The 23,526-nt window shown below is 51.6% G+C and overlaps 1 protein-coding gene across 3 annotated transcripts; it reads right to left on the reverse strand.

Moving 5' to 3' along the window:
- Positions 1-2,864: 2,864 nt before the first annotated feature.
- On the reverse strand, positions 2,865-23,471 carry BRME1 (break repair meiotic recombinase recruitment factor 1). 3 transcript variants are annotated; one of them, XM_043586766.1, is made up of 11 exons: positions 23,407-23,471; positions 23,048-23,111; positions 22,568-22,619; positions 18,348-18,525; positions 15,051-15,132; positions 14,701-14,811; positions 9,757-11,061; positions 6,303-6,413; positions 5,972-6,060; positions 3,861-3,953; positions 2,865-3,618 (listed from the first exon to the last, which is right to left on the reverse strand). In XM_043586766.1, exons 1-11 carry the CDS (start codon positions 23,436-23,438, stop codon positions 3,468-3,470), a joined length of 2,268 nt encoding a protein of 755 aa, XP_043442701.1. In that variant the 5' UTR covers positions 23,439-23,471; the 3' UTR covers positions 2,865-3,467. The 3 variants fall into 3 exon arrangements, with proteins under 3 accessions (XP_043442701.1, XP_043442703.1, XP_043442702.1); XM_043586768.1 differs by lacking the exon at positions 14,701-14,811; XM_043586767.1 differs by lacking the exon at positions 6,303-6,413.
- Positions 23,472-23,526: the final 55 nt, after the last annotated feature.

Below are 23,526 nucleotides of genomic sequence, written 5' to 3' on the forward strand. Positions count from 1 at the left end.
ATTACAGATGCGAAGGGCCTCAGCTCCTGTGGGGTTTTAAAACAAATCGTTTTAGCAACTTTAATTGCTTTTGCGGAAGATGGCTAACAGAAGAGGCAGGTCTGACTGGGCCATGTTGTTGCCCATTTGGGTGCCCGATGTGGGTATAGCCTCTTCCATCAGAGTGTGAGCTCCTTGAGGGAAGTGACTGGGCGGGACCATCTCACCCTCACCCCCAGAAGCTGTGCAGGGAACATTTGTCCAAAGAGATGAGTCCCTCCAGGAGAAGGCCATATTCCCCAAGAGATGAAGTGAAGTCCATCTGGGAAATGGGGGAAGCCGAGGGTACATAGAAATGATGGCCTCAGAATTTGCTTTTTTTCCCTTCTTAAGTGGGAGGGAATAGGAAAACTCCCCAGGTTTGGAGGGTGGGGTGGAGCAGCCCTCACCGCAATACTGGCAGAAAGGCCAGCCTCCTGTAACATTCTGGGTGTAACAAATGTGGAGTCCCAGAGCCCTGCAGCCGCAAGGGGGCAGCGCAGCCAGCCAGAGTGGGAGTTTCTGGGCTTTGTATCCAGCTCTGGGTCCCACCCTGGGCTGTCCTGATCTGGCGGTCACAGGGATGCTATTCCAGGAGCGGCCCCCAGGTGGCGCCAGAGCCCCGGCAGCCTTGAAGTTTGAACCAGGACTTTGAGAGCCTTGAATCATACCCTATTACCGTTTTTCTCCTTCCCTCCGCTTTTTAAAATCCAGGTTCCAAAGGTGCTGGGAAGTCTTCTGGACCTTCACCCTCTTCCTGCTGTCCCTCCACTTCTACCTAGGAGACTGGTGCAGGGAGGATGGAGATGCTGCCTTCCCCTGGGTGTGGGGACCCAAGCTCGATGGAAGATGTATTTTGGGGAAGGTCCACTTTGCAAGGACCTGCCCCTGGGCCCTTCCCCCAGCCTGGAGGCCTGGCTAAGAGAGCAGGGCCTGGGAGCACAGCTGAAAGAGCACCCCCATGAGGAAGGAGGTGGCCGTCAGTCACCCTGGGCCTCCCTCCCCAGCGCTGGCCACCCACTCAGCACTCAATAAATGCTTATGAATGGATCAGCGTCAGACGAGGCCAGGTCTTGGGACAAGGTAGTGTGAACAGCTCCAGAGGGGATGGGGCACCTCTTTTCTATTCTCACTGCATCTTTCAGCCCCCACATGTTACTCTGACCCCCACTTTCCCCAACTGTTATTTGGATTTTGGATCATCCTAGAGCGCTGGGGTGAGCTTGCTTTATGCTGAGAAATGGGAGTGGGCACCACAGGGTGACAGCCCAGCACCTGAGCACGGCACTTGCTGCCCGGTTAGCACCCTGAAGCCATTTCTGTGATGTTTGGTATTTTTGAACTCCCTTCCAGCCATCTCTCACACACTGACATGCCAAATGGGCAGAATCCTCCACCCTGGAGGTGGGGGCTTGATAGGAGACTGTCCCTCCCCCTCCTCCCCAAATCATCCTGACCAAGGAGGCCCTCAGTGAATGTTTAGGTCATCACAGATGTCCTAGCAACCAAGGCCATGAAGTCACATGCCAGACCCTTCAGAACAGGGAAGAACTTCTTGAGGGGGTTGGCAAAGAATGGGAATATGTCCTGGGGGGTTGGGCCAGCCAAGGCCTTGGGCAGAAGGCATCATGGCTTTGGCTCTGCTTGGGCAGGGGAGGGAGAGCCATCCCTACAAGGTAGTGTGATCCAGTTCTCCTGGGGCAAAGGCTGAGCTTGTGGGAATCCCCACTCCCTGTCTGCTCCCCTGGCCTCCAGAGGGCAGCAGGTGGCAAGTGTCTGTCTAAATTCTTCCCCCAAGCCAAGGGCTGGCCTGGGGTCTGGGGTTCCATCCCTAGCTCACACGGTCTCCCAGAGTTGGGTGGAAGCGGGATTTGGATTTTGCAGGTCCCCTCTGGCCCTTGGCTTTTGGACGTGGACCAGGACCCGAGGCCACCCAGGAGGAGGGCTGGGGATGGGAGACAGTCTTTGAGGATAGCCTGGTCCCTCTCCTTGGAGAGGGGAGGGAAGGAGGAGAAAGAAGACCCAGAGGAAGGCTCCTTAGCAGCCCCAAGAGTTTCAAACTGCGTTAGGGGACACAACATCCCAGTCACCCCCAGCTGCTTGTAAGTGCTCATTGTATAGGCCAGAGCTGCTGGCACTTGAGACCCAGGGTACCAGGAGAAGGGGCATGTCCAGGCAGGTTCAAGGAAGAAGCTGCACATCCAGCCAGGAGAAGGGGGACCATGACCCACCTTGCTCTCCTCCAGCATAGGGTTTCCTGGGGTCTAAGAAGGCAGTAGGAGGGGATCTCTGCCTTGACTATAGGAAATGGGTGCAGGAGTCACAGGTCAGAGGACTAATGAAGTCTCCAGTCTGGTCAACCTTTTGGTGACCAATTTAATTGAAGCATCGTGTTCTGTAAAATGGGTTGGACAGCAGCACCTGCAGACACTAGCTGTGTTTGTATCAGTAACAATCCCCCAGCACTGCCTCCTTCCAGTCTGGGGCCTAGAAGCAGCTTTTTCCTTGGGGGATGGGTAAGGCCATCTGAGCTCTCAAAGTGAACCTACCAACTCCGCAGTTGGGTGATCAACTATGATGTCTCAGTGGGCTTGTTGCCCCACAGATACGGGGGTGTGTGTGTGCTTGGATGTGTACACACACATGGACACACAGCCACTCACTCCTGGAGACTGACACACTTAGCATCTTGTGGGGACCCCTTGATTCACAGGCCCCGGCAGTGGCCCAACCTGCCTTCCTGGGGAGGATGAGAAGTAAAAGGAGAAAGAGGTGGTTAGGGAGGTTTGTGGGCAAAACATAAGGAACTGAAAATGCCTCAAACCCCAAACAACAGGTCACAGATCCACACTAGGGAATCATTTATTAATGCTCTAACCAGAACAAATAAAATGGAAATCTGGAGAAAAACAAAGGTACTGCCAACAAAGGGAACCCTTTTCTCCTCCAGGAAAGAAACAAATTCTGAACCTCCCATAACCTGAGCTAAAGAACTGAAATTTGCAAATCCAGATAAACATCCGGGCAGCTCTAGGCCCTGCTCAGAGCAGCTGGCTTTCTGAATGTTGGGGGCACAGTCAGCTTCCAGCCTCCTGCCTCTGGCCTTTGCTGCAGCCCCAGGGAGGAGCAGGTCCCCTCCCGTACCAACTCCCAAGGGAGGCTATTGACTGAGGCCTGGCCTCCTGTGTTTCCCATGGAAAGCTGACTTCTGGGTAGGCTGAGGGAAGGTTTCTGGGGCCCACTGGGGAAACGCTGGAGCATCTTCTAGGGTAAACCAGGGGGCACACACGGCCTGCAGGCTTTCCGGGGTCTGCTGAGGGATTGTTTCCAGCTGTTTGGCAGGAGTACCAGGCACTTCTGGGGGCCAGCGCAGAGGAAACATGCATAGGCACTGTGAGCTTGCACACAAGTGTGCGCACAGGGCGCTCCTGAGGTGGTCTGGAAGTAATCTACAAATCCCTCCAGGATCGCTCCCCTGGAGGGAGATTCCCAGCTCCCTTTGATGTGTAGGGTGCCGGCGCTTTCCCTGCTGGCCTTGCCTTCCTGTAGTTGAGGCGCCTGAAAGCCTCCAGGTCCCGGTGGGTGCTCATGATCAGCCGGCTGCAGGAAGTGCCAGCAGGAGCTGTGCTCCACCAGACGTCCGTGCGAGGACCCCACCTCTCATTCGGACACAAGTGGCTGCTCACTCTCCCACACAAGCTCACACACCTACACACTCACGGATCATGGACACGCACACAGGCAGATGCTGGCACTGGGCCCTCCCCACCACCCTCCAAGGCCCTGTCCCCTCTGCCACCCCTCCCACCCCACTCATCCATGGATCCCTGCCCAATGCTTACTTCAGGTTGGAGAGCTCAACGACAAGGCCACGCACGGTGTCTGTTGCGTCCTCCATCCTGGCAGCTTCGCAAGCTTTGATCCCTACACATGTCCTGGGGGGGAAGGGAGGGATGACATGAAGCCTGACCTCACTGGACAGCTCTGTCAAAGTCTGTTCTGGGGGCTTTTGCTGGGCCTGGAGCGGTCTTCTCTGGATGTTAATACCTTTTACAGATACAAAGCCACCACAGGCAGAGCCCTCATGGCCAACCTGGCTAGCTGTACCATGAGAAGCACACTCAGAATCCAGCCGCCTCCCCTCCACCTTGGTCCTTGTCTGGACAGCTGCCACAGCCTCCCTGGCCGCCAGTTCCTGCCCCTACAGCCTGTCCCCCATTCAGTGCTGGGGTGGGGTGGGCTGTGAAAATGGAAACCGGGTCGGGCCCAGTGCCCCTCCCTGCAGCCCTGCACCATCTGCCAGCACCTCCAGACCCCATCCCCTCATTCTCATTCCCTTCCCCCCTGTTCCAGCCACACTGAATTCCTGGCTGTTCCCTGAGCACTTCTTAGGGCCCTGGAATGTTCTTTCCCAAATATCTCCTCCTGGTGGGGGGAGGGGGCCTTCTCTGATCACCACTGTAAATTTTTAACCCCTTCCTCACAGTCTTTTTCTCAACACTTCACCATCTGACTAATTTGCTGGTCTCTCACCCTCCCACCCCCACCAGATGGAAGTTTTGTGTTTTGTCCCACACGGCCTCCCCCATGCCCAGAGCAATTCCTGGAAGAGCTGGCACTGGATGGCATTAGTATCTGAAGGGTAGATGCACCACAGCACCCACTGTATCTAACACATGTGGCCTGCGGGTGTGGGCAGTGGGCTGCCCTCCGGGACTCGAGCCAACAGCTGTTCCTAAATCCTCCCACACCCCAGCTTAGCAGTGTCTGCCGGGCTGTCACTGTGGGAACTCCAGTTCTGCCCCACCCGCTTCGGTCACCCTGAGCTGGCTTGCCTTAGCCTCTGCACGTCCCACTCAGCCACAGGCCACTGAACCAGACCCATGACCTGCCTGGGGCTTCCGGTCATCCATGTGGGTCATATCAGAGGCCACTGGAGATTCACAACATGAATCTCTCTCCTCTTTGCTCAAGCAATAGTAAGGCCACTTTGACTAAACTGCCACTGATCCCCTTGCAGTGTGTGTGTGTGTGTGTGTGTGTGTGTGTGTGTGTGTGTGGCAACAAGTGGTACAACAGGTACTATTTACAGACGTTATGCATGGGTAAGAGGTGGGAACGTGGCCACCTCTATCCTGAGGATAAGGGGGAGGAGGAGAAAAAGGAAGGAGACAAATTCTGCCAAGGGCTGTGTCTCTCACCCCTCCTCCACACTTGCCAGCCAGAAACAGAAACTTGGCCATGAATAATCGATAAGCTGCAGCCTCTGCAGAGAGGCCAGTTCAAGTGCAAGGTAACAGGAGAGGGCTGGCTCAGTGTTAGCGCCTGGCAGGGTGGGGAGAAAGGACACAAAGGGAGGTGATGGGACTGTGAAAGGCTCTGGGGTAGAGACAGAGGACCCCCCCCCAACACACACACACACACACACACACACTCCATGGCCTGCAGGAGGGAGAAAGTGGCCTGCCTTAGGGCACAGAGCCAAGTGAGGAGATGGGACCAGTCAGGGACCCTGGAGGTCCAGAAGGTGCCAGAGTGGGGACAGACCCCAAGGTCACATGGGCCAACGGTTCTCAGCCCTGTCTGGGTCCTCTTCCCCTCTAGAGATTTAGGGAAAGCTCTAGAACCTCTCTCCACAAAAAGTACATGGTACGTCACAACAGCCCATGGACCTGGGGGCACCTTCCCAGGGGTTCTGGGAAGAGACTGTGGTTTGTCTGTAGATCGATGATCACGATTTTTCCACTCATGGGGATCAGGGGACACGCACAGTTTGAAAGATGGGGCTTGGCTCCCTTACTGAGGCCCATCCAGGGCAAGGCAGGCCTATGGTGAGGGAGATTGTGGGAAGCGCCAGTGCCAGGAAAGCAGTGACGTTTTCCCCTCCCAGGCACTTAGGGACAACCGGTACTGGGGCAAGGGTCCTGGGTCAGCCTCCCCCCATCATGTCTACCTCAGCTGGAAGTCAGTGAGGGGGCCTCCATCAGCATGTAGGCTTGTGCCAGGCCAACAAGAGTCCAGCCTGCTCCCCAGAGGAAACAACTGTGAAGAGAGAGCACACCTATGAATGACCTAGCTGTGAGCCCTGCACAGGGAAGGGTCATGCAGGGGACCTCTCGGTTCCTCCGGGCCATGTCAGGGACACAGAGGCAGAGAATCCTGCAGAACAGTGGTATAGGGAAGGGACAGGATGCCGTAACAGCTAGACCCGGGGGCCGCCAGCCCTGGCTGCTCTCCCCACCTCCCCATTCCAAAAGAGCAGACAGGGCAATGTGGGGCCTGACCCTGGTGTCCCCTGCCGGGCCTGTGCTTTCTGAAGGGCTGATCTGTGCTGGCAGATGGCTCTGTCTCTGATGGCTGAGGTGTAGCACTGTCTCCTGCTCATCCTGCAGTATCTGGAAAGATACAGAGAAGACCCCCAGTAATGGTGACTGGGGTGAGGTGGGCATCTGGTGTTGAGGGGAAGAGGTCAGCCAGGTTTCATGTCAGGGGGAGATTTTGCAAATACATTTTAAGGGAAAATTTATAATTAATAGGGGAGAAAGCCAGATAACCCTGAGAAGCTTAAGTTTCTAAATGTCAACGGTGGTTTAACTTTCATGGAAAATGTCAGGCTCAATCATGGAGGTGACATATGTCCCTCTGAAAAGAGGCAAAGAGGCTGGGGCAGAGTGGCCGGCCCAGGGCCTCTTCTGGGGGGACCAAAGTCCTAGAGTAAGATGGGACCCATTCCAAAAGACATCCTTTCAGAGCCGAGCCCCTCTCTCCTGACAGCAGTGGGGGATGGGATGAAGGGTTTGAGCTACAGCTTACAGCTGCAAATGTCCCTGAATCCCAAGGAACAGACGTGAAGAGCTGCTTGTAGCCCAGCGGCTCTCACCAGGGAGGATCACCCCTAGGCACTTCACGCTGGTCGGCACACTTTGGTACTGGGGAAGGTGCTACGGGCGTGCTGTGGGTAGAGGTCAGGAGGGCCACTCAGCACCCTACAGTGCACAGGACGGCCTCACCACACAGAACTATCTGGGGCCAAATGCCAGCAGTGCCGAGTTGGGAAGCCCGTCCAGTTATCTCCCAGGCATCTGGTTGACTTTCACGTAAGTGACTCTGTGGCTTAAAATACAACTTGGCATCACATGTTCACTCAACTCACTGTGCTGTTCTTGGCCATGAGGAATATTCTCCCTCCTGACAGGTACTACTGCCTCCACCAGGGTTCTGTGAATGTTTGACACAGTGAGGGCAGTTCTCCTCCAGAATGTGCTGGAGGCCACCACTCTAGGACCCAAGAGGGACTTGGAATCAGCTTTTTTTAAGTGACTTACGTGGCAGTGGCCTACAGAGGCCCCAGTGTCTCTGTGGGGAGTGTTACATCCTAAGGGAGCTACTATGAGAAGAAAACACCATAGTTTCCTGTGAGGAGACCTGGGTTTGAAACTGCTCTGTCATTGCTGTGTAACCTCTGGGACACCCCGAGTTGCCTCCTCCGAAGCAGTGCCCATGGCTGTGCCACCGTGAGGGACAGTGGGCAGGCTGCTGCTGCCACTCTCTCCATCTACCTGCACTCTATTCCCAAGTGTGCCTGTCCACGCAGCCTTCCTGCTGGGCCCCATCCAGAAGCTTTCCGTGGGAACCTGCCTGTGCCGGGGTCGCCCCAACTTGTTTGGGAACGCCCATTATCTAAACGAAACGTGCCCAGGCATCAGCAGCCTTGTCAGGGCAGCGCTTCTGCCCCTGGGGGGCCTGTCAGGTCTGACCACCCCGGCTGTCTGCTGGGTCCCACCACTGCGGATTCCTTGGTGTTTTCTTTTTTAAAATTTTTTTTCAACGTTTATTTATTTTTGGGACAGAGAGAGACAGAGCTTGAACGGGGGAGGGGCAGAGAGAGAGGGAGACACAGAATCGGAAACAGGCTCCAGGCTCCGAGCCATCAGCCCAGAGCCCGACGCGGGGCTCGAACTCCCGGACCGCGAGATCGTGACCTGGCCGAAGTCGGACGCCTAACCGACTGCGCCACCCAGGCGCCCCACCTTGGTGTTTTCAAAGCCCAAAGTCACTGGTGGCCGATCAGGAAGGGCTTGCTCTTTGCCTGCTGGATGCCACTAGATAGCCCAACTGCTCCTTTAGCCACTGCCCAGCAGCCAGAGACTGGGGGTAACTTAGACTGCTCTTCTTTCCAAGGGAGGGGTTTATATTTTTCAAGGGATGGGGCTTCAATTATAAAATTTCAGCTGTGCCAGGAGCTGAATGCCCATCTATCCTAGGTACTTGTCTTCAAACATTATGAGTGGACTGCACGGCGATTGGCTTTCCATGATCTTACTCATCTGGTGATTGAGAAATGGGTGGCCCAAGGTACTGGGGGCCCACATGTGGCACCTGGGGCCTGGTCTGAAGCTACCTTGCAGGTAAACATGGTGAAGGGCCAAAGATGACCCTTGGCCATCCCCTGGGAAGGCAGCACCTTGGAGACTCACATTTGCTCAACCCAGCCACATTCCCCTCTGTGGCTGGAACAGCTGGCTCTCTTCAGTTAGGCACCAGATGAAGTACTAGGCTTCTGTTTCATGGCCATATTGTATAAAAAAACTCTTTAAGTGCTGAAATGATAGGGTACAAAATGTTTACTCTGGGAGAGGCAGGTGGGAACAGTATAACCACAAACCTCACAGGGGCAGGGACCACGCCTGATGTGCTGACTCCTGGAAGAGCAGGCTCTTGATAAGCATGTAACTGAATTAATTTTTTAAACATTTCAACAGGACAGCCGAAGAAACAGAGGCCAATGTTTGTGAAGCAAGCTGGGTTCTGTGTTCCAGGACAGACACAGCTGCAGAATCAGGCCAACCTGGGAACAGACCCAGCCTGCTTCACTCAGCTGCTTCACCTTGGGCAGGTGCCCAACCTCCTTCAGCCTCTTATCCACACCCAGTGTGTGGAAAGAGAACCACCTACCTTCCAGGGTGTGACCACAAAGCACTTAGCCCAGATTCAGGTGTGCCAGTGGTCAGGGATGTGGTGCCTCCCTGGGAGTGGGGCCGAAGCAAGGCTGCCACCTGCCCTAGACAGGTGAATGCCAATGGCCGGTGTAGGCTCAGTAGCCAGGAAAGGTGATTTGGGGCAGCTCTCCCACTGCCTGTTGGGCAGGCAGATCCCTGAAGGAAAGAAAGTCCCTACGAATTCCAGCAGGAAAGAAAAATTCTTGTATATATTTGGAAAAAAAAATTCATATCAGGACCCTGAAACGACTCTTAAGATGGGCAAAGGCTCTTTTCAGTTGGAGACTGAAGTCCTCTCCCCCATGCCCAGCTTTGACAACAGTGGCTTTTTCAAAGGTACCCTCAAGGCTTCAGGCATCCTCTTTATATCCTTCAGAAACCTGCAGCCAGGGCCAGGCCCTGAAGCGTGGAGAGGGTGGGCACACCTGGGGGCTCCAGTCAAGGAATGGAGGACCTCCATCAACTCTGCCTGGGCTGACGGAATGCATGTGTGTCACCGCCTGGGGCTCTGCAGTTCCCACACAAACTCCTTACAGAAAGAAAGGCAGGACTGTCCTATCTGGAAAATCACTGACTCCATACACACTGAAGCTAAACCTCATTCTCCTAGACCCGTGTGCTGTATAAACAGATGACCACACACCCCAAATTCCCCACCGGTGGGTGGTTTGTGACAGGGCTCATGGCCACTTGACACCTATCTTGGGATGGTCTGGCTATCATGTGGGGAAACTCTTACCTGCTCAGGTGAGGCTGCAAGGTCAGGGACTTCTAGGGCATCCCGTAACTGGCTGTCTGGCAGGAAGTGAGGTTCCATGGCTGGAGACTCCCCCAAGAGAGCCTGGTCTGCAGAGCCAGGAGGGGGTTCAGACCAGCCTGTGGGATCTTCAGGGGCATGTGGGTGGTCGTGGCAGGCCCTGGTCTCCTGGGAAGGGCCACCCACTGCTTCTCTGTGCACTGGAGGAGCAAAGGCTCCAAGAGACAGATTGAACCAGTCAAGGTCTTCTTTAGGGCTCTGGCTCCTTAACTCAGCTGCTTTTTCACCTTCAGGCTGCAACAGCAAAGGCAGTGCACATATCCCCCCCAGTCCCTCTTCATCCAGGCCAGGCGCCCTTGTTTGATCAACAGGTGGGCCCACTTCTGAGGCTAGAAGACTGGAATCTCCAGCACCTACTATGGGCTCTTTTATCTTGCGATCCAGAGTCAGGGAGCCTAAAGGGCCCCCCAGGATGTTGCCAGGGGGCTTGTCTTCCCACCTTGCCTCCCTTCTGCCTCCTGTCTCCCCACTGAGAAGTGTGCAGCTGAGCAGGGCCCCACTGTGGCCTCCATCAGGGGCCTTTCCACTGGGAGAGGAAGGTGCCCTGGTGTTGGCCTGTTCATCTGGCTTGGCCACCTCTGAAGCCCTCCGTTCTGGTTCAGTGGGGTCTGTCCTCCTGTCTGTGATGACAACGGTCCCAAGGGAGGAATGACTTGGGCCACTACAGCTCTGTTCTTCTTCCCTGCTAGTCTTGCTGGGTATCTGCATGGGGTCAGAGAGGGCCTGGTCTGTAGATCCGGGCTCTGGGCCCTGAGTGGAGGAGGGACCCAGGACACTGTCTCCTTTTTCTCTGTGCCCCTCAGGCAGGTCAGCCTCTGCTCCCCCTTGGACACCTGCTTCCTGGAGGCTTCCTCGGTCTGGCTCCTTCTCTTCAGCATCACTGCTCAGCAGGAGCCCTTTCTGGCCATGATAGCCTAGAACCCAACATCCCTTCCTGGTTTCACCATCCGGTGTGTTGGTTCCTTGCTCCGACAGGTGGTCCTGGCTGGCCCTCTCTGAGGCCAAGGGTACCATCCCCCGTTCTGGAGAGACATTGGTGGAAGCCGAGGGCGGAGAATCCCCACTTCCAGGCACAGGTGTCACGGGGTTTCGGTCTCTGTGTTCAGGGTGAGTGCTGTCTACCTGGGTCTGGGCTCCCAGCTCCCTGGCCTCCCAGGAAGCAAGCCCTAGTGACTCCTCTTGCAGTCGGCTTCTGGCCTGTTGGCTACTGGGCCCTGGCGGTGTTTCCTATGGAGAGTAAAAGACTCAGCCTTGAGTCTTCAATAATCAACTAAAATTTTTTCTAGTTGTAACTATACCTGTACAAAGTCTCAGATGTTACACATGGTGCACCCAGTACCATTCAGTACCAGTGCTGGGCATAGTTAGAGCCAGGGGCTGGAATGGGGACCAGAAGCAAAGGAATCCCTCTTTCCATCAGCTCCTTCCCACCAACACTGGGCACATGGAGGCTCTTGGACAGATCAAGGATATAAAAATCAAGGGGGCCTGTGGATTGTGTCAATGTCCACTGACCGGTGTTGGCAATGGATGCTAGTTAGAAGATGTTACCACTGGAGGAAACTGGAGGAGAGCACACAAGGACCTCTCTGTACTGTTTTATTTTCTTTCTTTTTTTTTTTTTAAATGTTTTTATTTATTTTGGAAGGAGAGAGAGAGACAAAGCATGAGCAGGGGAGGAGCAGAGAGAGAGGAAGACATAGAATTCATAGCAGGCTCCAGGCTCTGAGCTGTCAGCACAGGGCCCGATGTGGGGCTCGAACCCACGAACTGTGAGATCATAACCTGAGTCAAAGTCGGACGCTTACCCAACTGAGCCTCCCAGGCGCCCCTGTACTGTTTTTGTTTTCAATTGTGGTCTAATACGCATTATATAAAACTCACCATCTTAATCAGTAAGTATACAGTTTAGTGGCATAAAATACATGTACACTGTTGTGCAACCATCACCACCTTCCATCTCCAAAACTCTTTTCATCTTCCCAAGCTGAAATTCTGTCCCCATTAATCCCTGTCTCCCAGCCCCGGGCATCCAAGCATCGAGCGTCTACTTTCTGCCTCCATGGATTTGACTTCTCTAGGGACCTCCTGTAAGTGGAATCCTATAGTATTTATCCTTTTGTGGCTGGGTTATTTCACTCAGCATAATATTGCCCAGTTTCATTTATGTTGTAGCCTTTATCAGAATGTCTTTGCTTTTTAAGGCTGAATAATATCCCATTGTATGGATATGCAACATTTTGTTTATTCATCTATCAGTGGACACTTGGGTCCATAGTATTTTTGCAATTTTTTATGAGCCTATAATTATTTCAACATAAAAACTTAAGGGACACCTGGGTGGCTCAGTCAGTTAAGCATCTGACTTTGGCTCAGGTTATGATCTTGTGGATTCGTGAGTTCAAGCCCACATCAGGCTCTGTGCTGATAGCTCATAGCCTAGAGCCTGCTTCAGATTCTGTATTTCTTCTCTGTGCCCCTCCCCCACTTGTACTCTGTTTCTCTCTCTCTCTCAAAAATAAACGAACATTTAAAAAAAAAACTTAAAAGAGAGATGGGGTGCCTGGGTGGCTCAATCGGGTAAGCATCCAATTCTTGGGTTTTGGCTCAGGTCATGATCTCACGGTTCGTGGGTTCAAGCCCTGCATCAGGCTCTATGCTGACAGCACAGAGCCTGCTTGGGATTCTTTCTCTCTCCTTCTCTCTCTGCCCCTCTCCTGCTCTCTCTCTCTCACAATAAATAAACAAACACTAAAAAAAAACTTAAAAGAGAGAGGGAGAAGCGAAATGTCCCTAATGGAGACAGAGATGACCAGAACAGGGTGGGAAAGAGGGTTCTGACTGGGACGTAGATAGATATTGTCCCCTAGGTAGATGGCAGCTCAATCCAGGCATTCAGACCTAAACCTGCAGAACCACTGCAGTCCTTGGATCTCCCCCAACTCGAGACACTGGTATCTGGAATCTCCCTCTGGTATCTCCTAGTGACATCCAATGTCACATGACCGACACCAGCTCCTGAGTATGCCCTCAGAGGCTCCCTGTTTCAACTACAGCAACTCCATCCTTCAAGCTATTCAGGCCCCAAACCCTGGAGTCAACCCATCACCTCCCTTCCTCTCACAACCATGCCATCAACTCTCCTTTCAAACTGGACTACAAGTAATTACATCTGACAGGTAGGGACTGAGGTCTGTACCCAAGGGCACCCTATAGACAGCGATTGTCCCCCCCCCTTCCCATGCTTCTTCCATACGGTTATCAGCACTGAGGGAGATGCCTCCTCCACAGTTACCTCCCTACATCAGTCAAGTCCAACCTTTCTAGGAGGGTGTGTGTTACAAATATCAGAGCATTGAAGGTCATGGCCTGTCAGTCTGGCTTCAGTAAAGCCACTGGCAACCAGCTGCTGAGTTACACATAGCATTTCCTGCACATTTTCAGTCGACAGTGAAGCTAAGACCCCTCTTATTAGTTAGTTAATATTATTTTTTTTAAATAAGCTCTACACCAAACATGGAGCTTGAACTCACAACCCCAAGATCAGGAGTCTCATGCTCTACCAACTGAGCCAACCAGGCACCCGACCTCTCGTTTGTATGTACGTATGCACGTATGTATTTATTTATTAAGTTTATTTGAGAGAGACAAACATCACACGAGGCGGGGGAGGGACAGAGAGAGAGGGAGAAGCACAAGTAGACTCTGCGCTGCCAGCACAGAGCCCAACATGGGACTAGAACTCACAAAGCCGCAAGATCATGACCTGAGCTGAAACCAAGAGTCAGACACTTAACTGACTGAGCCACCCAGGCACCCCCCCGACCCCTCTTGTTTTTAAATTACACTTTTTGTGAGATCATTGTAGATTTATATGTAGTTATAAAGAAATGGCAGAAAAAGACTCGTCATGCCCTTTACCCAGTTTTCCCCAGTGGTATCATCTTATATAACTTGAGTATAATATCACAGTCCAGATACCAACACTGATCAAGTCCACTGACCTTATTTGGCTTTCCAGCTTGACTTACGCTTGTTTGTGTGTGTGTATGAAGTTCTACAAAGCTCTCTCAGTGGTGGAGGCTGTGCATCCACCACACAAATAAGATATGGGAAATCTCCAACACAGGGTCCCTTGTGCTGCCACGTGTAGCCACACTCACCTCCCCACCCCACCCTGGTCTAACTCCCTGCAACCACTAACCAACCCATCTCTATAAGTTTCTCATTTCAATAACGTTATGCAAATGAAACCCTACGGTATATAACCTCTTGGGACTGGCTTTTCTCACTCCACATAACGCCCTAGAAATCCGTCTAGATTGTTGCGTGTATCACTGGTTTGTTCCTCTTTCATTGCTGGGTTGTGCTCTATGGTGTGTTCAGCCATTCGCCCATGAAAGGATATCGGGTGTTCTCCGCTGGGGATGATTACAAACGTGGCTGCTGGGAATGCCCATCCCTCACTTTTGTAGGGGCCCCTGTTGCCAGAGACATCATCACCCTGGGAGCTCATGGTAGAAAGGACAAGAAAGTACGCTGTAAGACCCATCCCCTACCCCCAACCACACAAAAGCTTCCAAGAAATAAAGGGGTTCAGGGACAGAATGTAGATTGTATTTCTGCATTTTTACTACTATCATGCAACCTGGGGAAAAGGGCTGTGGCCTTGACCACTTGGGTGCAGGCACAGCTGTCCTGAGCGCCTCACACAGGCGTGGCACACGCTCCACACACATCTGTAGCATCACGCACTGAAAAAGGGCATGCAGACAGATGCAGGTCTAGCCAATGCCAAAGAAAACCAAGGTTGAACTCAGTAGCCAAGGCTGGTCCAAGCAGCTACTGGGTGTCTAACGGGCTCACCTGGCTGATTTTAGGGGTTCTACTCCTGAGGTCCTCTTCCCTCAACTCTGCTGGTCTTGTCACTGTCTTCCTGGACTTTGCAAACTGGGGGACAAACCTCCTGGCTGAATTCTGTGAACCAGATACAAGAACAAAGCAGCAATAAAGATAAGGGCGGAATGAGGTCTCAGAAAACAAACACCAAACCAGTTCCTTTCTTGCAGCTTCAAATGCAGTCCTTGCCCTCCACTCCATCCCCAGCACACAGTCTCACCAACCTGTCAGCCTGTTGATGCTGAATGGAGATAAGAACTCCAGCTTAAGGGAGGCAGCGTTTGTAGTACATATATGAGGCCATAGAACAGGCTCACCTGGGAAAGAGGAAGGGGTGCTGGCTCCTTTTCTGGTTCCCCGAGGAGACTGGCGGGAGCTTGTGCTTCCTCAGAAGGGGAGCTGGGTGGAGAAAGGCAAAACAGAGGTGGTTCCGAAGTTCTGGAAAGCTGTCTGTGCGCGTGGTAAGACAAACAGAATGAATCCAAAGGCAAAGTAGTGCTCAGTCTCCTGCAAGGGAGGTCCTGGAGCACCTGCTTGGAGAGGGTGGGGTGGAGAAGGGGAGCTGCGCCTAGGGTGACATGTGACTGCCAAGAAGGGTGCAGAGTCTCACATCTAGAATCCAAGCTTCCTGCTCTGGCAGCACTTTACCCTTAGAATCCCAGGAATTGGCTCCTGAAATAAGAATAGGATTTCACATTTGGAATGACACTCTAACCCCCAACTCTGCAAATTCCAGAGAAAGGAAGTTGTAGATGCAAAAGACACAATGTCAGAAAAAACAGGTGTACTCATTAACTGCCAAAAATGCAGAAGCAACTGAGATTGCATTTAGTGGGTGAATGGATAAATAAACTGTGGTGCATCCAGACAATGGAATATTATTCGGCATTAAAAGAAATGAGCTATCAAGCCATGAGAACACAGAGAGGAAGCTTAAACACGTGTTACTAAGTGAAATAAGTGACCTGAAAAAGCTACATATCGTATGATGGAAACGCTATGACATTCTGGAAAAGGCAAAACTACGAAGACAATAAAAAGATCCGTGGGGCCAGAGTTGGAGAGAGGAGAGATGAACAGGTGGAGCGCAAAGAATTTTTAGGCAGTGAAAATACTGTGCATGAGATTATAATGGTAGATACATGTCATTCTATGTTTGCCCAAACCCACAGAACATACAACACAGAGTGACCTCTAAAGTAAACTGTGGATTGCAGGTGATTATTATGTGTCAATGCGGGTTCATCCTGGGTAACAAATGCACAGCTCTGGTGAGTGATCATGACAATGGGTAAGGCTACGCATGTGTGCGGCCAGGGGTCTATATGGGAACTCTCCATTACCTTCTTTCCAATTTTATTATACACCCAAAGACCTTAAAAAATTAGGTCTTTTTTTTAAATGTTTATTTGTTTTTGAGAGAGAGAGAGAGACAGAGCGCAAGGGAGAGGCAGAGAGAGAGAGGGAGACACAGAACCCAAAACAGGCTCCAGGCTCTGCAATGTCAGTACAGAGCCCGACACGGGGCTTGAACTCACAAACTGCGAGACCATGACCTGAGCCGAAGTCGGACACGTAACCAACTGAGCCACCCAGGCGCCCCCCCCCCCCAAATATTAGGTCTTTTTAAAAAGATTGTGAGACTTATGGTTATATCTAAATAAATGTGGATGTATGTGTTGTTAAAAAAAATCAAAATCTGGAACTAAACCTTCACGATTTCACCTTTATAAGTGGAACAGGAAAAAGCACGAAGATACAGTAACAGGTTTAAACCATGTCAGGAGGTTATGGAGACAGAATAAATCTAGATACTGACAGCAGGAGTTTGAAAAAAAAATTTTTTTAATTTTTAATGCTTATTTATTTTCGAGAGAGACAGAAACAGAGTGAGAGTGGGGGAGGGGGAGGGGGGGAGAGAGAGAGAGAGAGAGAGAGAGAGACAGAATCTGAAGCAGGCTCCAGGCTCTGAGCTGTCAGCACAGAGCCCAACATGGGGCTCAAACCCACGAACTGTGAGATCATGACCTAAGTTGAAGTTCGATGCTCAACCAACTGAACCACCCAGGTGCCCCAAGAGTTTGAAAAAAAAAATTTTTTTTTTAAAGTCCAATTTGCATTATAGCGTTTTGATTTTTTTTTTTAATTTTTTTTTCAACGTTTTTTATTTATTTTTGGGACAGAGAAAGACAGAGCATGAACGGGGGAGGGGCAGAGAGAGAGGGAGACACAGAATCGGAAACAGGCTCCAGGCTCCGAGCCATCAGCCCAGAGCCTGACGCGGGGCTCGAACTCCCAGACCACGGGATCGTGACCTGGCTGAAGTCGGACGCTTAACCGACTTCGCCACCCAGGCGCCCCGAGTTTGAACATTTTTAATTGGAGTGGATTATTTGGGTGGCTGCTAGGGTACTGGTAAAGATTTCATTTCTCAACATAAATGTGTTAAGCTTGTTGGCTTTGCTTTTTTCTGTTGTACTTCTATGCACATGGTATTTCTTAATTAAACATTCTGAAAACAAAAACAGAAAAAAGAGAGTGGGAACCCACTTCTGTAGGTTCTGACTATTCTTATGGACTAAGACAGTAGGGTGGGCAGTGCCTGGGACCCCATGAGCCCTGCTGGCCTCTCCAGGAGCGTGAAGCACAGTGACATCATGCTACCTGTCTGGGAGAACGGGTTAGCTGTGACATGCGGCCCCTCTTCATATCCCACACACCACAGGGCTGCCTTTAGTCTTAAATTGCAATGACCTGCGACCACACAGCCCCCACCGCCAAAACCAGCTCTGTTGGTCAGACCATGTGCCGCAGTTGTTTACTCAGAAAATTTGGTACACTGATCCATGATACTTTCTTTGAAGACTTCTGGTAGCAGGAATCCTCCTCTTAACTCCTGCTAACCCTTTCTACTTTGTTGTAGTTACATGTGGTTTAACTCCATGAATAGACTATGCTCCAGATCTTTCTTTTTCCCCCATTGTGCTTAATTACATATTCCTGAAAATAAAAATAAGGAAGCTGGGAAACCATGGTGGTTAGGAACACAGGAGCCAGACACAGCCAGACCCCAGCCTGCCCTGCACCAGCTCAGTAGCCTTGGGCAAGTAAGCCATTTGATTTCTTGAAATTTCGGAGTCCTCACCTGTGACACAGGGATAAAAACTTACCTCACATAGCCACGAGGATTAAATGAACAGACAGACGTAAACCATTTATTATTAGCGCACTGTCTGGCACATAATATTTGCTATCCCCTTTCATGGCTTATTAGTTCGCAGACCCACAACTCCATCGATCCTTTCTTGGTTAAGAAGGAATGTGGGATAAACATGGATTTGACCAGCAGAGGACAAGATGCATTCTATTACCAAGTGACCTTGAAACATTCAAGGTTTTCCTTGCCCGTGGTTAAAATATCAACCTTTCTCTCTGGAAAGGAGAGTCCTAGGAATGGCTTTGAGAAGCAACCTGAGGGGCCCTGAACCCGCAGAGGGAGGCGTGGCGTTGGATGGGTCATGGTTGTCCCCACGCTTTTGCATCCTGCCTACTGGACAGCTGTGCTGTGCCCACTGTTGGTGTGAAGGCTTGCTGGAATGTTCCAAGCCACCTACCTGGAGGCTGCCTGTACTGGTTCCTCTGTCCTCTGTTCGGCAGAGGGAACAGGTCCTGATCTGCCTTCTGACGCTTCAGGGAGACACAAACAGCCCCACTCAGAACTCTGGGGGGGCCTGCCAGAGTCTCCTAGCCTTGGGTTCTTTGGGAGTTTTGGAGGACGGATTCCTTCTCCACCTAGTTTAGAGAGAAAGGAAAATGAAGGGATGGGAGGTACAGGGAGCAGGCACTTTCACGGCTGACAACCAACATGGCAGGGCCACTGCTGCAACATGAACAAGCCTGTTCCAAGAGCAGGAAACCCTTCCTCTGACACTAGCCTGGAGAGAGAGGTGGGATGGAGCCTTGTCTAGGAGCTTAGGTAGCCATGGGATTCAAAGACTTTTTACCTAAGGACTGGTCATGACTGAGACCAAATCCTGATGTGGCCTGGCACCAAACTACATAGGACAACCTGGTCCAGCCACCTGTCTCTCTGGGAAAGTGGGGAGAGATGTGTACTGGCTTCCTTGAGTCTCAGCTCAAATATTCCTGCAGAGGGCCATCCCTGACTTCTCTATAGGGCACCCCCTATAGAGACCCACGGTCTGTTTCATTCACTTCACAGCTTTTTTTTTTTGCCAGTATCTGATGTACTGGTTATTTTCTGTCTCCCTCAATACAACCTGCTCCATACAAAGAGGGGTCTATCTCACTTTCTACTGAGTCTCAAGTGCCTAGAAGATCATCTAGTATACCACTGGTGCTCAATAAGTACTTGGTACATGATTAAATAAACACACGTGTAAAACAGAGATCACCACCAGGAAACACTGATAGGACTAGATTATGTACCACTCTAGTTTTCTGTGATGCCTGCAGAATACCCATCCTGGGAAAACTGGGACCTATAGTCATCGAGTGCTAGGGAGGTGACATCTCAGCTGCTCCTCGGCCCCTTGAGTAACTGCAATACCTTCCCCATCACTGAAAGCAATTAAGAGCCTAACACCTATTTGCTGAATGAAGGAAACACCCTTACACGGAAACTGCCAGTAGTGGCTGACTTGTAATACCTCTCTAAACCTGGCCCCAACCTACTCATTTATTCAAAAAACAAATGATAAAGGTTGAACCTAGACCACTCCATGACAGACGCTATCCTAAGAAGTTGGGTATGTTATGATAAAAACTTTGAGGCAGCATCCCACTGTTCTGCCCATCTTACAGATAAGAAAGCTGAGGCACCTGGAGGCCAAGGAATCTGGAATGGGATCCAGTCAGTCCAACTCCAGAGCCTGCACTTGAGCATTTATTGAGTACCTACTATGTACCGTGCCTCTGACCAGTGAGAACAAAAAGGCAAACCAGGTGGTCTTTCTGGAGTTCAGTCAGGTAGATCCTTTCCAACCTCAGCTAGAAGTAAACCCACTGAATGAGCCCCCCATTCCCAACATCTATCACTAGGGTCCTCGTTAGCATTCCCTTGACTGTTTGTGCTCCAGTAGACCACTGTGACTTTTCTGTAATTTTTTTGATTCTGTTATGGTTCACGTGTACCCTTTTAGAACTTTACCTTACTGCCGTGTATTTGAATTAGTGCTCCCGGCGAGAAGCAATTTTCTTTCTCCCCTGCCTAGACCCTGAGGGTCATGAGGGCAGGACCTGAGTCTGCGGCACCCTTTGATCTCATCCTTGCCCCGCCTGCCGGTGTAACCTGCTTAGATGCCCGCGCCAGTGCTGTACTTAGAGCAAGGCTCCAACGAATGCTTCTTACACAAGCATATTCCCACCCTGTGGTCTGCCAAAAAAGGCAAAATCGAGCAGCTTTGTTTATTTGGTTTCTTACGATGCCCAAACACCAGCTCGCTTTACTCATCCAATGGACATGTGTACCAAATAAAAAACAAAAATATCAACAGAAGTGAAGAGCCTCCCATTTCCTTCCTGTGATCTATCCCCACAGGACTAATTTAAGAAAAACTAAGGCAGAACCTTATGTTCAACACCAAAGGCCAAAGACGTTGGGAGGGAAGGGCTTCTTTCACCACCTGCCAGAATCCTCTTCCTCTGTCCCCACCCCTTCCAGGACACACAGAAACAGCTGTCCTGGGCCAGCCTGGGGTCCACCGAGCTAGGGAGGCCACTGCCAAGAGAGGCCCCAAATGACATGCTGTGGGTGGGCCTGGCTGTCCCCAGCTTCCCCCTCCAAGGTCAGTGAAATTCCTGTGTTTCCAAGCAGCCTGTTGCTCATTTCTACACAAAACATTTTCAATCCGTTGCTAATTTTTGTCCCACAGAGTTGGGGGTGGGGTGGGGTGGGAAATGAATGCTACTCCTTATGTTCATTAGCCAGTAAGTAATCATTTCTAAACTTCTACGAGGTTTAAGTTATCTTAGACAATGACAGGGTGGTGGTGCTATACTATGTAATGTTGGGTATTTTTCTTTTCGAGTGAAGAAACGTATATGTAGGTTGACAAATAAAGAGAATGTGATATCCCATAAAGCAAAAAACAGATTATAGGTCGATATGTGCGATGATTCTATTTTCCAGTGAAAACACTATATTGGTGTATATATAGGAAAGTTTGGAACAAGTAGTGTAGCGAGGTTCATTTCTTGGCTTCTTATGCAATATTATGATTGATCGTTGTCCTGTGGTTTTGTTGGACATTAACCTCCTGGGAAGCTGGAGGTAGGGTAGACAGAACCCTGAACTATTTTTGCAAGTTTTCTGTAAGACCAAAATTACTTTAGAATGAGGTGGGGTTTTTTTTGTTTGTTTGTTTTTTTAAGTCTGGGGGGAGAATCATAACAGCAGCATACGCTTGTGTATACCTAGGGTCTATCCTCTGTGCTTAACAAATACTAACCCACATGTGAGCTCTAGGGCAGAGTTCTCCACCTCGGTACTGTTGACATTTGAGGCCAGATCATTCTGTGTTGTGGGGGGCTGTCCTGCGCATTCTAGGATTTTAAGCACATCCCAGGCCTCAACCCACTAAATGCCAGTCCCTGCCACCTTCCCCACATATATCAGTTGTGAAAACCAAAAGTGTCTGTAGACATTTCCAGTGTCTTCCAAGGAGCAAAAAATCCTCCCGCCAGGTTGAGAATCATTGTTTGAATGGACAGGGTAGGTGCCTTTATTATTTTCTATTTACAGAAAGGAGAAACTGAGGCACAAAGTAAGTCATCTGCAATCACAGGGCAAGCATGAGAGCTAGGATGAACCCAGTTTTGTTTTTTTTTTACGTTTATTTGTTTATCTTAGAGAGAGAGAGAGAGAGAGAGAGAGAGAGAACGCGATCAGAGTAGGGGCAGAGGGAGAGGGGGAGAGAGAATCCCAAGCAGGCTCCGTGCAAATCCCAGCACAGGGCCAAAATGTAGAGTTGGACACTCAACAGAATGAGCCACCCAAGCTGCCCTCAACCCAGGGTTTTGGTTCCAGAGTGAAACACTTAGCCACCAACCAATGACCCTGTAGTATATCAAAGACCTTGTAGTTGAGGGCACCCGGGCGGCTCAGTCGGTTGAGCATCCGACTCTGGCTCAGGTCGTGATCTTGTGGTTCATGAGTTCGAGCCCCACGTTGGGCTCTGTGCTGACAGCTCAGAGCCTGGAGCCTGCTTCGGATTCTGTGTCTCCCTCTCTCTCTGCCCCTCCCATGATCCCACTTTGTCTCTCTCTCTCAAAAATAAATAGACGTGAGGGGCGCCTGGGTGGCTCAGTCGGTTGAGCTTCCGACTTCGGCTCAGGTCACGATCTCACGGTCTGTGAGTTCGAGCCCCGCGTCGGGCTCTGTGCTGACAGCTCAGAGCCTGGAGCCTGCTTCCGATTCTGTGTCTCCCTCTCTCTCTGGCCCTCCCCCCGTTCATGCTCTGTCTCTCTCTGTCTCAAAAATAAATAAACTTTAAAAAAATTAAAAAGTTAAAAAAAAATAGACGTTAAAAAAAAAAAGACCTTGTAGCTCTATTCACAGGTTGTCTCTGAGAGCGCACCCCTGCCCTAAGCTTGTGGGATCCCACCCGAGGGTGGAGGAAACTCCAGAAAGCTTTCACTTTTTTTACCATATGCACTTTCCACAATTCACACTTTTCTCACCAGCTCCTATGAAGTCACTCCCCCCGCCCAGGGGCTTGGCGGGGTCGTGTTAGCATTTCTACAACAAACAGGCCCACATCCTCCCGTAACCGGAAGCAGCAATAAAGACGCGTCAACTTGAGTGTCCAAATACCTGAAGTCCGAAGCTTTTTCCTCTTGGTCATTTTATCCCTCCTTTGAGAAATCTGAAAATGAGCACAATCCCATCGTTGTAAGCAGTCCTCGCCCCTGGGTACAGCCCCAGTGACCTTGGCTGAGGGCAGAAGCCACCCTCCCCGCACCTTGGCCCATCAGGCTGCCGGGATGCGGGGTGGCGGCAGGGGGTGGGGGGGACGGGGGGGGGGGGGGGGAGGTCAAGCTGGGCCCCGAGGGAACATGGTGGGGGGGAGTCACAGCCACCTCGGGCCACGGCCCGCCCGCCTGGGAAGCCCTGGGGACACGGCTCTAGTCCCCACGTCGGGACAGAACATGGGAAGCGCCGTCCCTCTCCGCTCTGGTCGGAGGCCCTTCCAGGGACACCCGAGGACCCTGGAAGGAGCCACCTGGGGCCCTTCAAAGGGTCAGGGAGCCCTGTGGGGGATGCCTGGGGCCGTCCAGACAAGTCGACACCGACCTGGGCCACAGAAGTTGTCAAGGCCCCTCTGTCCTGATCAGGAACTGGGTAGGTCTGCCTGGATCTGTCGGGGAACAACTCGGTTAAATTACCTGCATTAGAATTTTCTGAGAATATGAAGGGCAAAAGTTGGCCCTCACGGAGGCCGGGGGTCTGGCGCTGACTGTGGGGGGGGGAAGGGCGGAGAAGGCCCGAAGCCCGAGCGCTGTGGGCCCGACTTCCGGGGGCCGGACCCACACTAACCCTACCCCGGCCACCTAAAAATATGGAATGTCCAGACCCGGGCCGCCAGGAGAGGCCAGAGCCCGCAGGTGGCCGCGCGACGCCGCGAACCGCGCGGCCGACACCGCCCCTCACACCTGCGCGCGCGCTCCACCTCTTTCCCGCGCATTCACGGCACCGCCGTGCGCAGGCGCGATGACAGCACCGCCCCCGCACACGCGCGCACGCCCCGCCTCTTTCCCGCGCGGCCCGCGGCC

The sequence above is a fragment of the Prionailurus bengalensis genome, chromosome A2 (genome assembly GCF_016509475.1).
Source record: "Prionailurus bengalensis isolate Pbe53 chromosome A2, Fcat_Pben_1.1_paternal_pri, whole genome shotgun sequence".
Classification (NCBI taxonomy): domain Eukaryota; kingdom Metazoa; phylum Chordata; class Mammalia; order Carnivora; family Felidae; genus Prionailurus; species Prionailurus bengalensis.